General features: G+C 44.1%; 1 protein-coding gene across 2 annotated transcripts in view; it reads right to left on the bottom strand.

Moving 5' to 3' along the window:
- The window catches only part of LOC147620439 (plant/protein (DUF810)), a 103,117-nt gene that overhangs the window by 41,563 nt on the left and 42,979 nt on the right, over window positions 1–18,575 (bottom strand). For both annotated transcript variants that reach the window (XR_015269929.1, XM_086824659.1), the window contains exons 4-16: window positions 18,006–18,288; window positions 17,244–17,310; window positions 16,906–17,062; window positions 14,596–14,763; window positions 14,360–14,470; window positions 14,056–14,265; window positions 13,844–13,945; window positions 8,416–8,646; window positions 8,171–8,248; window positions 7,941–8,033; window positions 7,665–7,850; window positions 7,409–7,564; window positions 6,835–6,927 (exon numbers count right to left, since the gene is read on the bottom strand). Coding sequence is in view for 1 of the 2 variants with exons in the window: in XM_086824659.1 (XP_086680785.1) it covers window positions 6,835–6,927; window positions 7,409–7,564; window positions 7,665–7,850; window positions 7,941–8,033; window positions 8,171–8,248; window positions 8,416–8,646; window positions 13,844–13,945; window positions 14,056–14,265; window positions 14,360–14,470; window positions 14,596–14,763; window positions 16,906–17,062; window positions 17,244–17,310; window positions 18,006–18,288 (1,935 nt within the window). In the remaining variant the exon portion in view is untranslated. The remainder of the gene's footprint in view (window positions 1–6,834; window positions 6,928–7,408; window positions 7,565–7,664; window positions 7,851–7,940; window positions 8,034–8,170; window positions 8,249–8,415; window positions 8,647–13,843; window positions 13,946–14,055; window positions 14,266–14,359; window positions 14,471–14,595; window positions 14,764–16,905; window positions 17,063–17,243; window positions 17,311–18,005; window positions 18,289–18,575) is intronic.

An 18,575-nucleotide genomic window follows, 5' to 3' on the forward strand; every position in this document is an offset into this window, starting at 1 on the left:
GAGAGGGAAGAGAGATATGATGAGATGTCCACCCTAGGTGTTAGGTAGAGTGGACAAGTGACTTGTGGTGCAAGCTGGAATGGACACATGGCAGGTTGCTCCCTTTGTACAAAGGGAATAAGGTCTGGGCAGTGGACTTTGAGTTTTATCCACCTCGGGACATCAATGTGTGCAAACACAAGACTGGTCATAATTTATAAGTGAGTTTTGGTCGCCCAAAACTTAATGAAGTATATACATACTCACTTATAAATTAATGCTAGGTTTATAACCAATACTTACCACCTTTCACATGCCACATAACCATATCAACAAACAATTTTACACGCACGGTTCACGGGCGGATGTCCCCTTACTCGGAACTACACATTGGTCAGGTAATCTCAAACGGAGCCTTTCTCGTAGATACATACACCGTGTTGTTGTATGCAAATTCCACAAGTAGTAAGTACTTCTTCCAAGAAGGCTTCTGATCCGCCATATAACATTTCAAGAGCTCCAACACGGTTGAATTTGCAGCCTCACTTTGCCCATCCATTTGAGGGTGATAAGCTGATGAAAAGTCCAATTTAGTGACCATATTATTAAATAAGGCCCGCCAAAACAGACTTTAGTCCTAGGATCTCTATCCCACTTCGGCATTCCATGATGCTTGAACACTTGTGTAAGATATATTTTAACCATATGCTTAGCTTTGATGGTCTTTTTGACCAACAAGAAGTGAGCTTGCTTGCTAATCCTGTCCACAATTGTCCAAATAGCATCATTACCTTGTTAGGTCCGTAGCAAGTCCATAATGAAATCCATTGTCATACTTTCCCATTTTTACGTGGGAATAAGCAATGGCTAAAGCAAACCTGGTGCCATTTGCCTATCAAATTTCACCTATTGACAGGTGATACATGCACGTATATGTGTCTCTATGTCCTTCCGCATACCTGGCCAGAAGAAATACCGCTCAATCATGTGCATAGTAGACATTATGCCTCTATGACCAGCATATGGAGGAGCATGGCACTCATCCAAAACCTTTTGCCTCATGTCAAACACCACACATGGCAATTATCTTTCATGAGATAACTCTCTTTGATCACATATGAGGCATGTGCATGACCAACCATCAAATCAGCCCAAACAGTAGCAAAATCAGCATCCATATAATACAAATCATACATGGTAGACAAGTCTCCATGAGAGGCAACCGAGATAGCTATTGAATGTAGCCGGGGCATTCCTAAGACCAAAAGGCATAACAAGATACTCATAAAGCCCAAATGTTGTCCTGAAAGCAATTTTATGTACATCCTCAGACACCAAACGCACTTGATGATACCCACTCTTAAGATCAATTCGGCTAAAGCGTGCCGATCCATGCAACTTGTCAAGGATGTCGTCTATGGGTGGAATCAGAAACCGATTCTTGATGGTAAGCTTATTCAAGGTCTTCATCTCCCCATCAGATCTCAAAGGAGCTTCTAGACTCAGAGCTTGTGGATGATACAGCCATTTATCTCTCAGAAGAGGAGGGGAATCTTGCACACACAATCGAGGACTCTTGTTTGGCCTCGGGCGCTCAAATCATTTGGCACAAGTCCTAAGAGGTTCTTGGGGTAAGGAGGTCAGGACGTAAACGTTTCTTGCGGTAAGGAGATGTGACATATCCTGTATTGGTGGGATTTCCCTAGGGACGGGGACATAATTGGGAATTTAGAGGGCTTAACCAACATTTGAGGTGGCCAATGCGACGATGAGAGGTTTAGAGAATGCTCAAAGGCATCAATTGAACATTTAATTATGAAAGGCCAAGAGAGGGGTTTTAGCCTTAGTGTAATATATGGCCTTACTCTTATGGCCACATAGCAAGTGCTAAGCAAGGGGGTGTGTCACCAAGCATGTGAAGGAAGGCATGACTGGGGCTTCAAGAAAGTGTTGTGAAACCAAGAGCTACACTATGCTTCAGTGGATAGATTGAAGAAAGCTCTGTGAATTTAGGGATTTTCCCCATAGTCACAGGGAATGGGAATTTTTAGACTCAGGAACGTTGGGGATGGCAGCATCTTCCCGTTCCCATTCCCGTCCCATGTCACTCTATAGTCACAAGGAATGGCCATTCTCAATCTTTTCCGTCCCCGTTCCCCGTCCCCATTCCGCATCCCATGTGACTATGATTTTCCCCCTTTCTGTGATTCTGTTAAGTTTTGAAAATTAGAGTTTTGAGACATCATACCTAGCAGAGATGACAGGCAATTTTTTAGCACCATGCTACAGATGGGTCTCTCAGCCTCTAGATCAGGGGGGACTCAGCCCTCTACTCATCGGCATACAATCAAATCCTCATACAAAGAGCACACATGGATCTTTTTCCTATTTCCTACTCGATGCTCCAGGGCTGCCCCCGGCTCCTTTCCTCTTCCTCTTTGTCATAGAGGTCAAGAGTAGTTTCCTCAATGCGCAAGACATGGGTCTTTAGGGCCACAACCTGCTCATCAACATCCTGGAGGGGCTTTTAGATGCAATGTTCACGGATGACACTACAGCTTACGTTTCCAGCTCCAAAGGGGATCTCCAAAGGTTTGCCGATGCCTTTTGCCTCACCTCCAACGATTGGATCAACTGGCACGAATCATGTGGTTTTCGGCGGTCCCCCTTCGTCTCTTACTTGAGACCAGTTGATGATTTTCAGCCGATACATAGAGGTGCCACAACACAATATCTTAGATGCCAGATGGGCATTGACATTACTCCTGAGCAGCAGACTGCTCCCCTCCTCCTGACCATTCGGAGGAAGCTGCTTTATAGCAGTTCTGCTCAGTTTTCCCTGGTGAGCTGTGTTGTGGGCAACCAGGTTTTGTTGGCCACCATAGGGTGAGAGCCATAGACTCTCCCAATGAGAGTAGTCTTTCATTCTCAATGTCACTTTGAAGATCTTGTAGATAATGAAGCCCTTTTTGAGTTTCAGAACCACCTAGTATTCCACATGAGCCTGAAAAAAATCCTGATATAAGAACCAGACGTACTCAACATAGAGTGTAAAGAATATTTAGTTAAGTGGAAGCATAGGCTAAAAGAAAGCTCAACTTGGAGGCCTTGTATGAGAAAGAACATTGAGTTATAGCTGCTCTCCCCCTCCTGTTCGTCGGTCCCCCCCTCCTCCCCCTTCGCCACCCTGTTAGCACCTGCACCCCCTCCGTTTGCCTTGCATCCCCCACACCGACACCCCCGCCCCCAAAGTCCTGCGCGGCTGACCCGCCCTCGCCTCCCTGCTCTCCCCTAACTCCCGCTTGTCAAATCCCTATAGGATCACCTCGTAGAACATTTCTGGTACAAGACTCGAAACCTGCAAAACAACCAAGCAAAGTGAAGGGAGTGCAGCCCTGACTCACCTCCCAACCTTGACAGCCGTGGGCAAGCTCACAAGTCTTGGCTGTCCCCACCGAGCCACGAGCTGAGCTAACTAGTTGGATGTGCCGACCAATCTCTACCTCGTGACGTCCCATACCGCCACGAAGCTACCCTCGCGGGCCTCGAGACTGCCGCCTTCACCATCTCTCCCTTCGCCTTGACCCCCATGCCCGTCTAAGCATCTGCGCCCTGCTCCCCCCTACCCCCGCCTTTGCCCTCCTCTGCCCCCCTTGCCGCCATCTTTGCACCCCCTTCTCTCATCACCACCATGTTAGTTAGGGGGTTGTTTGAAACGGGTTTCCTAAAAGTTTCAAACGGGTTTCATAAAATCAGCCCAAAGTTTCCTACCTACACGTTTTTGCATGTACAAAGTTTCAAATATATACTGTATAAAATATGTAAAAATAACATTAAATGCATAGAATACATGGAAACATCAATTTGAAGCCTACAGTCTTTGAATCACAAATAACAAAAACCATATAATCATGCATCATCAATGTCAAATGATCATGATTCAAAGACCATGGTCCGCTATTCATGATCCATGATCCAATCATCCATCATTCCATGCCACACAAATAAAAAAACCATACATGACACTACATAGGTTATAACTTATGTGTGTGTGTGTGTGTGTGTGTGTGTGTGTGTGTGTGTGAGAGAGAGCGTATCTTGATACAGAGTTCGACACCCACTATTGGGCACTGATGCCGTTAGTGGGGATGTCGTAGTATCTAGTCCATACTATGCATAATGCAGTTGATAATTATATAGTCTTGTGGGTTCACTACCATGAGTATATAACATGCACGTTCCTAAAAGGTGAATTTGGGCATGTTCCTAGATTCATCTAGGTATATAATTCAGCCGTATCAGCGGACATGCAGATTTCACATTGTGGAGTTTTTGTCCGAGTTGCGGCCAGTTGATATTGTGCTAATTCTTTCTATCTTTAGCAATGCATTTGTTCTATCAACTACTTATTTGTTGTACTAATTCTTTCTATTTTCTACTTCCCTTAGTGCTAGGCTTCAGTATGGCTGAGTCTACCCTATATCTCCAGAGGTTTGACAGAAACTCAGTTCGAAGGGCTTTGTGTGAATATATGCTCTTATGTGTGTGTGTGTGTATGTGTGTGTGTGTGGAGTGCGTGTGTGAGAGCATATCTTGATACGGAGTTCTACACCCACTATTGGGCACTGATGACGTTAGTGGGGATGTCATAGTGTCTAGTCCATACTATGCATAATGTAGTTGATAGTTATATAGTCTTGTGGGTTGACTACGATGAGTATATAACAAGCACGTTCCTAAAAGGTGAATTTGGGCTTGTTCATGGATTCATCTAGGTATATAAAACTTTTAAGTTTGAAGTGTTCATGTCACATGAATCATGATGAATCAACAGTCATGGCCCAATGCCCATAAACAATACAAAATAAATCAGCGAGGGAAAGCGGCACATGGAAACTAGAAAAAACTTTATCAAAAAGAGTCGCACAAATTTCAACGTTAGATTTGGGCCCAAAAAAAAAAATTGCTTGAAAAAAATGCATTTCCTACAAGGAAACTTTTCCTCATTTCCTTCCCTCCTGTAGGAAACGCGTTTCCTAACTACTATGGTCAACACCACCCCCCCCCCCCCCCCGGTTGTTCTTTCGCTCCCCTTTCTTGCTTTGCCGTCGACAGCACCCTCAACTTGTGGGCTTTTCCTAACTACTATGGTCAACACCCCCCCCCCCCCGGTTGTTCTTTCGCTCCCCTTTCTTGCTTTGCCGTCGACAGCACCCTCAACTTGTGGGCTTTTCCTCTAATTTCGGCAAGTTTCGGCCTATTCTGGTCTTCACCCCCAGGAGGACTCCATGGCAACCGCTCCGTCTCCCCCGATCGAGCCTATCGTTACCTACCTTCGTTTTCTAAAGCGGACCTATAGCTTCTTGCTACAATTGTCGCATCCCTAGAGGCCTCCACTCTGGTTTGCAAGATTGTCAGTAGCTGTCCCGTGCATGGCCAACTCAAGGATCTTCTTCAGGCTAGCCTCCTAGGTGCGCCTACAAAAATCGAAGACATTCATCCTTTGGGGTGTGTTGAGTTAAACTCGCCAATGGCATCTGATCTTGCCATGCAGTTGAGCCCCGTTGCATTGCGTACGGCGCAGGCCTTCTTTGCAAGGTGGCAACACGGCTTCGACCCGGCATCCGGCCCTCTCGCTTGAGTTTCAGGCTTTCCCGTGACTGTTTGCTTTCTAGGCCTCAAGAAGGAATACCTTCCTCTTCTCCCAGTGATAGGTGGTGCCATCCGGAGAGTGATGGACCCCCCCCCCCCCAACCGCTACCTCGGCCTTGACACGAGCAGCCATGATTCCATCTCTCCGCATCTCTGTTACCTCACCAGATTCTGTGCCTCACACTATATCGATTCCCAGCCTTCGGGGCAACCCCATTTTACACAGAGTGGAGTATTCCGGCCTTCCAGGCCAATGTTGCATTTGCAGGCTCAAGGGGCGGGGGGGGGAGGGACAACCCTCTCCATGAGACTGGAGGAGGCCCGCCGTCTGCGGGCGGGTGCTGTGATAAGTGCTCGAAACGGTTCTTTGACAGAACCGAATCCTCCTACATGCTGCCAGCATGGCACGCACTGCAACGTTGCTTAGCTTTGGTGCTCGGCCGGCGACTGGGGCGGGGCCAACCATTCGCCACTCTCCGGCCGACGGGTCATCCATGGTCAGAACCTAGTGCTCCGCAACCTGGGAACCTCCTCCTCCCTGGCCCCGTGGTGAGGATCTGAGTGGGAAGTAGGAGGGGGAAGCATCGGGGGCGATCTCCTAGTCTGACGTCGAGGGCAAGTTAAGCCTTCCTCCTTGATGGATACCTCTGAGCAGCGTCCCTCTCCGCCTTCCCGCTCCTCCTCCCCTCCTCCCCCCCTGCCCCACCCTCGCCTCCGACTCTACCCGCAGTCGCTCCATTTGCCCCTTCCTCTTCCTCCGTGCCTACCACCCCCCCCCCCATCCCCCCCCCGCGCGCGCCTCTCCAAAGCATTCCCGTCGGCCCCTAAAGCCCCTGATTCGGAGAGGAGACAACCGACGAATTCCATTCGTCGTCTGAATCATCGTTTCTCAGAGCCGGTGGAGATGACCATTGCGGCCTCACCAGTGAGGGCTCTCCCACCTGAGTCTCTAGGCGAGGCCCCCAAGATCTTGGGGCAGCCTGTGGATTATAGGTGTTTTTAGGAGCACTCACATCTATGTTTACTTTTGAATCATATAAACTTTTGTCCAACCTACGAGAATGAATCTTTGAACTTGGAAAATTAAAACCGCATCATATAATGCACATTAAAATGCAGCTGGGCATTCAATGTGACGAAAACAACCCAAAGCAATACAAGAAGCTTCGACAGAAATCGTAACAATGAGCACTACATAAAAACCTCTTGGTGAAGCGTACGGTCAACCCACTCCGAGACCCTGTTGAGCTGCATATTGACCCATCGCATGATCAACGTGCCTGAAATCTCCTCAACCTACAAAATTCCAGTTACATGTGTTATATGCCAATGGAAACTTCAGATTTCCCGACCTCAACACAAAGCAAAGTGTGATCTTAACTCGGTGAGAGTCTACAAACCGTCAACTTTATTACACATAGCATAGAGACTACATTCTATGGCATCCCTACTCATGTCATCAGCACTGCAGGTTCAAAATAAGAAAGGTCCACATTGGTGACAAATCTTTGTAGATAAACTACTATAGTGAGTTTCTATCATTTATTTAGGATGAAGGGCAGACTCATCCATGATGAAGGCTAGCTCTATACAGAAAACACACACCTGCACACACTCACAATATGTGTAGCTGGCCAGGGAAATGCAGTCATAAGGGTTGCCTAAATGTCACATAATCAAATGGAAGAGAACAAGAAACAAAGTTGCTTTCAAAAAATCCCTCACCCTTTCCCTTCCAAACAAACAGTATCTCAAGCTTCCTTCAGACGTATCATACCTGAAAAGGTTTCATCTGCTCCTTGTAATAGTTAATCTCACTCTCCGTGCTGGCAGACATGATAAGTCCCATGAGGTATTGTTCTAGGCTATCAGCTGCCGGAAGCACTGATGCCACATCATCCGTAAGAACAGAAACTCCGTCAAGAAAGGGTTTCTAGCTAGCGCACACACACACATTAGAATCAGAATATAGTTTTGGCAAGTTGAAAGAAGCATGCATCATCAAAGTGCTACTAATTGTGTACAAAACCCACCAGCTCCTTTTGGTAAAGATTGTGAAAGAGAGAGGCAGAGAAAGGAACTGCATGAGGGTGCCATCGAGAGAGAATAGGAGCAAACACAGAAGCATCCTTTCTGGCAAGACCTTGAACATCCTCTGCAAGCAGTGCCAAGGGGTGTTCATGCTCAGCTTCACATTTCATGTCCACTGCCTTCAATGCCTGATACCACAAGATGTGCTCCTTTCAGAGCTTCTATAGCATCACGATACAAATGCAAAGCACGCACACCGAGTAGAAACATGCACTAACTCTTTCAAACGCAGCCTTTGCAGACGACATGATATAATCTTCTGCTTGTTTTGCAACTGCAGCCATCTCTGCCGCTGATGTCATCCTGGTGATCTGCATACAAGAAATTAGCTGTTGAGCCAAACTTTTTGCAAGCAAAAGATCCCCACTACAAACAACATGCCACTGAGCACATATAGAAACCAAAACTGGATTTAGAAATTTAGTAACTCCAAGCTGACGGCACTCACCCCAGTTTGGTCCTTTTCATCGGCCAAAAGCCTACCAGCCACCATTGCCAATGTCATGAGAGCTTCCATCTTCAAGGCCTGCCAGAGAGAGCAGCAGCAACCAGATCAGATTCATCAACATTTGAATTCGCACTTATATGCAGCACCATGCAAAATGAGGTCAATCTCCGTCTCTAGTGGCAGCCTTTCATGTGACAGGGGCTTCTGATTTCAAACATATCAAAGTCAGGTATGATATACATTACATCAGCAAAGTGCAAGTGATAATCTTCCATGCGCTTGTCCACCCACTGTCTGATAGGACCAAGGACCGACTCTACAAATGTCAGCTCTTGAGCACCATCCATGCCCTCTCTATAGGACCGCAAGCTTTTCATGTAAAACCTTTCCTGAGGACTTCGTTGCCCATCAGCAGCTATTCTCTTCATTTGTAGTGCTGCATGTTGCAAAAGTCCCTCTTCTCCTGTAAGTACAAACTGCAAATCAAGGCATTCACCTGTCAGGACAAACTTCAAATCAAGGCAATTTTACCTATTGCATTGTCATAAGAGGACACCTAACAGCCTACAAAAACATTAATGCAGTACATTGAATAAGAGGCATATGTAGCACGTTCATGAAAGCTTGTAGAAGCTTCCATGATTATGTTTACTTGCCAATATGTGCATTTCTACTTTACAAAACAAAAGTATGCCTTTTTGAGCCTGACTGTATCTGGCGATCCTGGTAGGAGCGCCTCTACAAGAAGACGAACCCAATTATTTCCGGTTGTCGATGAAGAGTTGCAGCTAATTATACAATCAATTGGACCAAGATCTCCTACACTTGACGATCATGCATGCCATAAGTTCATGCCCTTTTGTTGAAGCAAAATGAAAGTTAGTTGTCAGTGGAAACCAGTCAATGTCTACGCTTGTACACTGGCTTCAATCCCAACATTTGAAGGCGTTCTCTATAATGGTTGCCTACTCCAGAATCCTAGATGACTTGAGATGTCAGCTGACTAAAGCTAGACTTTTTCTTCTTTTTGTCCTTGCCATTGGAGGCCAAGCCTCCTCACTGGACCACTTAGAGGCTTGCATGCTTCTTTTGCTGAAACCAAGCTTATGGCGTATCTATGTAGATGAAGAGCACACTCACTAAGAAAAATTTCCTTCTTGAATCACACTCTTAATGTGCTTTTCCTCAAATTTCGTCTTCCCGAAGAGTCCAACCAGCCTCACTTCTCAACAAAGCGCTTATCCTCTTTCTCGCTTTGGCTGCCATAGAGAATTCACGTCGTCGTTCTCCCCACTTTATGAAGACTAAAAACTGATACACACCAAAAGGCCATTAAACCCACATTCCAATTTCATAATCTTTATGAACATAACCATCCACAGAAAAGAACGAGAGATGGAGCAACCGCTTGGTGGTTCAATTTGCCACAAAGAGAGGCCATGCTGTTGACAATGTTCATGCTGAGGTAACACTAAAATCTGGAATTAGATGAACACTTCATCACCAAGGGCATTATATCAGCTCGATAGATGGCTCACTTGCTTCCTTTCTTTGTCACTCCAATCCCTTCATTCGATGAAAAGCACTTTGATGATTACCTTTACACGTGACCTAAAGGCATTAGAGAGTGAGATGCACCACTATGATAACTATGCTCACTAGGGAGCTTTCTTTGCATTCACTTAGGCCAGTGGTAAACACAAATGATGAAGCCAAGCTGAAATTCACCTCCTAAGTCAGTGAATGGCCGGATCTGGGCACCAGGGTGCTTATCCAGAGAGAGTGTGGCACGATTGCGGTTGAAAATGGGTGCTGAGATTTCAAATTTCATTTATAGGATGAGAGGCATGGGCTCACGGCTAGCCCATACAATAGTGGCCATTCTCTTGTATGTGGATGGCATAGTTCTATAAAACTGACACCTAAGTAATGTGCGAAGTGATGATATCACAACAAGCTCACTTCTGTATGTAGATGCTGCTTCCTGATGTGTAACATTGAAGATCATCACCTTGGTAAAACCAAGGTTCACAGTGAGGTCCCTCTGGTCACAAAAGGTTTGAAGTTACTAGAAATGTTCTACAATTCCTCTGCTGAATTGGAGATGACGACCGATCTTCCACGTGACACCAGCAGCATAAGGGGGTGGACCGCTCTTGCATGCGTTGAGATAGAATGTTCTCAGGTGCATTTTCAACACACAGAAACTGGGAACCAAGAACCAAAAACCAGCAAGGCCTGCAACGATGTATGGAGCTTCATTCTGAGACCTGACTTAGGTGAGGAGGATTGTCGCGTGCATCCCACACTTGGATGCCATGGAGAGATGACTGTACAGGACAAGTGCATACCTGCATCGTGCATGTCCCACACCATCTTGTCATGCCCTTCCAGCACCGTCTTTGTAACCCACTGGCAGTATGAAATGATGTACGAGTTACCCGAACGTTTATTAGACGCATGTTGGTTGTCCTGGGCAATTCAAGCCTCCTCTAGGTGTGCAAGCTCCTGGTCCAAGGTACTAGCAGCAATCGGGAAGACATACGAGAAGCATAGACCTTTGTAAAGGCTATGTAAAGCCATATGGGAAAAGCTTGGATGGACCAAATCCATGGGCAAAAACAGGACTGTTGACATCCCACACTTGCCCAAGACCAACGCCCAAGGGCATGGAGGCCCATGAATCCCAGTCAACCAGCCCAGAGGGGCAAAATCCCACAACTCTTAAAGTCAGCCAGCTCTATACCAATCCACCAGCACAACTGTAAACCCAGTCAAAATATATGGCACAATCAAATCCTTGTTCCCTCATTTTCAAGTCTAGCAAGTGCTCATCTCTCGCAGCCCACAAGGAGATTCACACAACATAGAAAGTCATCAAAACCGCAACCCTCATGCATATGCTCTCTGGCCAGCGCCCTGCGGCCTGTAAGGAGAAAAAAGCAGCTCTTTTGGGTAACACAGTTTAATCCAGTTTTAGAGCAGATTCAGACTATTTTTGTACTCATTCTTCACTTCAGCAATCAATGCAAATACTCCTTCGAGAGGGAGCCCTTCAATGGGTATTTTAAGACCCCATCCAATGTACAGAGTTTTTCCCATTCCAGACTTTTTTCAGTTTTTTTTTCATGGATTAGCATTATCCTGGGACTAATGTATCACTTTTTGGTCTCATAAACCCTTTGGGTGTTTTGAGGATGTTGAAGGCAAGGCCCAAGCTCCAAGTGTGGAACAGTCGTGCCTATGTGCTAGGATTTAGAGAGAGAAATAGCAATGGAATAAATACACACGGCACACAAAAGAGTCCTAAACTACTGTCTGTATTATGAGAAGTGTACAACTGTACTTCAAGCACAGGTGACGGCTGTGAATGAACATCAATACAAAGCCAAACTCTGCTCTAGAACCTCCTTGGCCAGCCCTTACGCCAAAGAAACTCTCTGTAGGCCCCAATCACTGGATCTCGCAGAAATTATCATGGGCAGCATCTTTGTTACAAAAAATCTTTCATACAAAATAATTGGGCTAAATTAGGTACTCAAATTTAATTCAAGAATTCACAAATTTCTGAATTTTTAACTAATTTTCTCAAATAAATACAACATAGTGCAAGATTTAGAGTAGTCAAAGACTTCAAATTTGAGGGTTATGAATGACACTATGGTGGATTTGGTGTAGTCATCCATGAATTCTAAAAAATGTTTCCCTTGCAGATGATTTTGACGATTTAACAAGGCATGTATATTTATGCATCTTTAATGCTGGTCGGTCAGCTTCATTACCATCACCCTGTTATAAATGCCCATGACCAGCCATAAAAGTTTGGAGATAGGAGTGGCCGAGAAGATCCATCTGGTGCCGAAGGGCCACAAGTCACTGTGGGAAGGGATGTCGGCCAAAATGCAGGCAAGCTGAAAATCCTTCCATGGGTCTCTCCCTGGCTGGAGGCCGCAGACAATAAGCTTGCCCAACAAGGCTCAATTCTGAATCAACGGAGTGATGATGCCCAGTCCCCCCTTTTGTGAAGAGGGTGGACAATAACTCTCAAGGCCACCTTGGCCCAGGCTGCTCGTCATTGCTGCAGGCCCACAAGAAGTTGTGGATGAGGCACTAAACCTGACCAATGCACGATCAGGAGAATGCCCAGCAAGGGGATGTACCAAATGGTGGCCAATAGGCATGCATTCTCTACTCCTCTTGCTTAGTTTTCTCTTTTGGTGGCCTTGCCGCTGCTCAAATCGAGATGCTCATTAATTCTCTATAATTGCTCGCCACTGCACTCTAACTGGAAGCTTAAGTTAAGCATAGAACACCTAGCTTATCATTCTCCCATCATCAGCATTGCCCTTGGTCTCTGCGTTAGCTTAGACATTTGAAGTGCTTGGCTTGATAGGTGCTGATTTAGTTCTTGATTTGTCTCAATGAGTGGCTCCTCGATGATGCGGCTAAGATCCCAGCATTTTGAACACTTATCTTTTGGCAATGGGTCTTTTTTACATATATATCAGCATCCTGTGCATCCTTATCCAACACCACTGGTATCCCCATTACAGCCCATAGTAGCTCTTTCATCCTTCCCTTACCTGTCTTTTCTTGTCCTTCTTTTTCACCGTGCTACAACTTCTAGTCCTAAGTAGGGAAATCAGGCTTTCACTTTGTGCACAAACACTTGAATCAGTAGAAAGGATCCCCAAAAGCCAATTTCTACTCCAATGGAAAAAGGGATGAAGTTGAAACTTCTCAAACGTGAGCCAGGCATGGACAAGACTTTGTATTGCATTTCAGTTGGGAAATAGATCCACACATTTATCATATGTTATAGGTGCAATGAGTAAGTCCACGGCTCACCCTAAGGTAGTCCATTGGTGGGCAGCAAAGAGGATTATGAGATGCGTCAAATCAACTCATCATTTGAGATGTTTCATTAGCATGCCTCTTAGCTTCAGTTATAGGGATTTTGTGACAGTGGTTAAGCAGGTAGCCATGATAAACACGGCACTACAGGATGTTGCTTTTCACTTGTAATTGGGACTACTACTTGGAAAAGTAGCCTGCTGTGGCTACCACTGCAGTAGAATATGGCTGCAGTGCATGTGCTTTGGCTTTAGCAGTTGCTTGATAATCTTGGCCTTTCCTTTCAATCACTTCCAAAGATTGGTTGTGATAAAAACCAATCATGCATTGCATAGGCCATGAATTGAGTTGATTGCCTGAGTTAAATGCATAATAATACCAAGTTTCAATTCATTCAAGAGGGAAATGAAGCACCTGAAGTGAAGGTGATATATTTTACAGAAGGCAATTTAAGAAACCTCTTTTACGAAGGCACTTTCATATGATAAATTCAGCTAAGTGCAGACATCACACGGGGATTAAATAAATCGAGAGAAAATATCATCATAATATGAAAATAGAACTATCTAAAAAGAAACTAACACGTGCACATGCACATGCACAGAAGCCACAAGGCATTCATTGAGTTCCTATTGGCAAGTGTTTAAAGAAAAACTCATTATTTATCTCGCATAAGAAATACCTCACAAAAACCCCAAAAGGCTATGAAATTCAAAAACTGGACTCGTGCTTAAATTGGATTGAGTGCATGTATAGAGTAACATTTTCCTATGAATCGTCCAAATAAAGGAATAAAGTTTACACTTGAACAGTTCCTACCTGACGAAATAACACCCAAGTATAGCATAAATCATGGATCGTTTGAGTGATCCCCAGGATCCGCCAAGTAGATTTCAACAGCTCCATTATCTCATCAACTTCCTACAAGTTTTGACGTCTATTACTACTAAGTACTTAAAAACATAATACATGAATTTAATTGCTGAGATAAGCTTGAAGTTTTCCAAAAGAGCTTCAAAATTTAGTATTACCTCAACAAGCTTGCCCTCGTCCAATATGTCAAAGACACTACACAACAATCTCTCATAGAGACGAACATTCAGATGATATCCATCCGCCCAATGGCAAACCTCCCCAGTCTGGTCTCCTCTGGAAGCCCTTTCAGCAAGACCAAGAGTCGCACCTCTCATAGCCTTTAAAGCCTCCGCATGTTGAGCTGGGCCTGCTGGAGAAGGAAGACCCTTCAAATCCAAATCGAATCAGGTATTGGTTGTTACCAATCAGAAGGTAATGGAACATAAAGTCCTCTCACAGGCAACATGGCTACTTCTTTACCTCAGCTTCCTCAAGTTTCGCAATCAATGTCCTCAGTTCTGACACTTTATGATCTGTGGGTTCCAGGTGTATGGATGGATAATTAAGGAGGCCTTCCTCCAGCATGTTCACCTGGAAAATAAGACCTTTATGAGACTGAAGGCTCTTGACAAAACAAATATTGCCGCCTTGATTATATGCACATCGAGACACCCATAAAAAGTAACTACTCTTTGAATCAGCATCCTCATAACCACCTGGCGCTTTTCCCATCTCAAGTAAGCTTTTCGATCCGGAAAATCCACCCGTGAAACTGTGCACAGCAACTCTAAAGGTACTAGTAGTGCATCCATTCTTTTGCCCACTCTTCCAGCAGAAGCATTGAGGAGACCACCTCTGGTGAGTCGATCCATACCTTCAGAAATCTGTTGCGACCCAAATCAAATCAATCTTGTGAAGGAAAAAAAAACAGTAACAATTTCAGGAATGCAATAACCTCTTCATTTTCTTCTTTAGCAGAATCTACTTCATAAGAAATGCTATAAATCTGAAGAAGCTCTTTACCTATTGAAAACAAGGTAGTTGACGTTCTTGGAAACAACCGTTCTTTAGACTTGTCCTAGTGTGTGTGTGTGTGTGTGTGTGTGTGTTTTGTTGGACCAGCAGCAACCCTGGACTCTCATGGTGTCCCATTTGTGTCGGCATATTGTCACGCCATTCTATGGTCATTGGCAACCCACATACTGGGATCTTATATGTGGAAAACTTGAAGGACACATTCCGGGATGTCCTTTCACCTCTTCTCTCATTATTGATTGGAAGGAAGTTACTTCACATATGATATGGCATGGTTCCCGATCTTTGATGGGCAATTCCCTACGGCTAGAGAGTTTGCATTGGAGTCGTGTATTTTCTTCCACTTTGGTTGACCGTTCACCTCGTCAGGCATATTTTCTATCTCAAAAAGGAATATGTCAGATACATCAGGTGGTGGATGACACTGGTCAGGTTCTTTCCTTCTCTGTTGCGGCGAATCGTTTTCAATTGGGATCCCATTATTCTCATCTTTGGACAGAAATTCAGCGGATGATTGCTGATATTTCTCCTTTACCTCGCTTGAATGTGGATTCCCGTCTATCTGATTGGAATCTTGGAACCACTGCTATGAAATGTATTTCAGCTGGGACAGTTTATGCCCTCTTGCAATCGGATGCATGGATAGTCAGACATGGTAATCAGCTATGGTCTCTCTCCAAATCTTCAATGTGGTGGAAACGTACATTGTTTCGCATTTGGAAAAGTCATCTGCCTCTCAAAGAACGCCTGTTCTTGTGGCGCTGTTTGGTTGGTGCTCTTCCTGTTGGTAGCTTGTTACATGCACGTCATATTGCGCCTTCACATTGTGTCCGATGTAAAGCCACTGAGGAGACTGTCCCACATTTACTATGGGGTTGCGTATGCTCCAGATCGTTCATTCGCCGGGTCTCGACTGCTCTTCGCCTTCGTTTCCCTTCGGACATTTTTCATAGACGGTTTTGGCTTTTTGGGGTGTTACAAGCATCACAGTCTCAGTTTGCTGTATTTTTCAGCTGGGTCCGATTCTGGGTCTTTTGGACCATATGGCATGTTCGGAACAACCTCATGTTCCAAGCCAATGACATTGATCCCCTCCATTACTTCAAGTTCTCGCTTGGTCACGCGCTTCATTTTGCTTATGATGCTGGGGACATCACTCTTGATGCTTATAGGATTTACTTTGATTGCTTCTAGGTAGTGAAGCCTATAGTTACTCTTCTTTTTCTGGGTTTTCCTCGCTTAGAGGTTTCCCACTTGTAAATAAATCAAGGATTTACAAAAAAAAGTGTGTGTGTGTGTGTGTGTGTGTGTGTGTGTGTGAGTTGAAAACCATAATGACATGAGTGACCAGAATTCAGGCTTTCAAGCTTCTCACATTGTGTTTGAACACTGTTTTTCATGATCCTTATCATTTCCAACCCAAACATTTCAAAAAGAACAAGGACAATTATTCAGCACTAAACTAACCTTTTTAAAATCTTCTTACAATTGCAACCAGTATGAGGAAGTTAAATAACTATACAATTAAAAAGGTATTTTCATTCACAAAAATACTTGAAATTGAGAAGTTAGTACTCCATACTTCAAATGTTGAGGCAAAGGGAGCCATCTTTGTTATGTACATGGATACATTAATTATGGGTGTCTCTAGCCCTTATTGAGGCTTGAGAAGAAAGAAGAATCTCCACTTGAGGTGAGAATGAGCTGACAAAATTCACAAAAACAAATCCCTCACGCTAACAATGTAAAATCTTCATATATGAACCCAAAAAAATCTTGAATTACGCACACAAAGTAAGTCATCTATACACCTCTCACTTATGAAGAAAAATCCAGACGAGTGCTTAACATACACTCAAATATAATCAAAGACCTCGAAACACACTCGAGACTTACTCATGCCTGTTACCTCACTATCACGGCAAGAGATTCTGGATTTAAAAGCTTTTTCAGTTCAGCCATTTTAATCGCTCTAAATTGTCAAGACTAACCTCCATTTGTGTGCGAATGTTTTCCAATAGACCAGCAAGGCCTGGTTCACGACTAGGTTGAGGCTTGTACTTCTCGCTTTTGCGTCCTGTCAACTTTCTCACAATTTTGGACTTCTTTTCTTCTTTCTTTTCTTTCACTGCTGGCAATAGGAGTCCACTACACAAGGCAGAACAGAACACTTCAATAGGCTTGTGCTTGAAGTTATTCTTTCTCTATATAAGAAGTTAATCAAAAAGCATCTTTCAGTCGATATCTGTGGCTTGCGCATACAACTAGAGGTAAGTACATTAACACTAGAATTGGAACACTCGATAAAATAAGCAATAAGGACAATTACCCAGCAGCACCAACAGAAGCAAGCAAGATTTCATATGCAGTCTCACGGAGATCATCCTCTGATATTCCTGTCATAAGCATCATAGAATACAGCCAAAGCAATCAGACCAATGGTCATAAATCTCTGCTAGATATAATCTTCTTTGACTACACAACTTCACTAGTGTTACACATCAACATGCAGTGCCTCGGTATATACCAATAGAAAGTCCAGCTTATTTCCCAAACTTAACAAAAACCATAGTGCAATCTTAACTACATGAGGCTCTACTCTCACGAAGCTTCAAACCGTTAACTCCATCATACATTTATGGCAACCAACAACATTTGGCAGCCATGGGCACATCCTTTGCACAAGTGCTTGACCACCAAGACCAAGTGCTTAACCACAATCCCAACAATCATACATTGGGCTAGCCATTTTGTTTTGTTTTGATACACACGCACGCGTGCGAGCGTGCGCACACGCACACACATCTATATCTTGAGCACACTGCAAGTCGTTTGTTGCACATATCCCACAGACCACATTTTGGTCAAGACTAAGAAACACGCCATCCTTTGATGCCCAGCATACTATGAGATTAGACACCACTTTCATTGCCTATCAGAGAAAAATTTGGTCCCCTTCCATGAGTCATAGTAAGGAAGAAAGGTGTGTATCTAAACTTAAGTATCTGCCTTATCTGATATTAATTAAAGGCTGGACATTTAAATAAAATATTTCCAGACACAAGGTAGTCTCAGCTGATTGGGAATGCACCTGTTTTAAAAGAGGGAAGATCTAAGACCAAATCACTCGCATCATTAAGCTGACGGCGTACTAAATTAGGGGCTGCATCACCGTCTTCTTCATCTTCAAAATCGTCTATCAAGTCATCAACAGATAACTGTCTTGATGGTGTAGAAATTGTTGAGAGAGATTTTTGGAGTCGTCCCGCTGGAGGAGTTACAACTGACAAGGGAGGTGGTATGCGGGAAGGAGGCGGCCCAGACGAATCCAAATTTGTGATAAGAAAAAATGTTTGCGCTAACCCTGACCCAGCCTGTTTCCAAAAGAGTGATCATTAGCAGGAACCAAATTAATGAGGGCTTCACCTCAGAATTCAAACGGAGACCAAATAAACACCACTCATTCCAATGGTTGCATTATCAATCTAAGAATTAGATTATAATTATAATGCACTTGAGTACCTTAGAACATGTATTTATTCAAAGAACACCTGCATTAGCTTTCTAATGATATTGTGAGGGTGATAAGGTCTCAAAAAATATCAACAAACTACTACAGCTTATGCGTTTAACCTCACTCAATCATGCATTCAGATCCACA

The sequence above is a fragment of the Cibotium barometz genome, chromosome 31 (assembly GCF_041138505.1).
Source record: "Cibotium barometz isolate CiBa-2024 chromosome 31, ASM4113850v1, whole genome shotgun sequence".
In the NCBI taxonomy this organism is placed as follows: domain Eukaryota; kingdom Viridiplantae; phylum Streptophyta; class Polypodiopsida; order Cyatheales; family Cibotiaceae; genus Cibotium; species Cibotium barometz.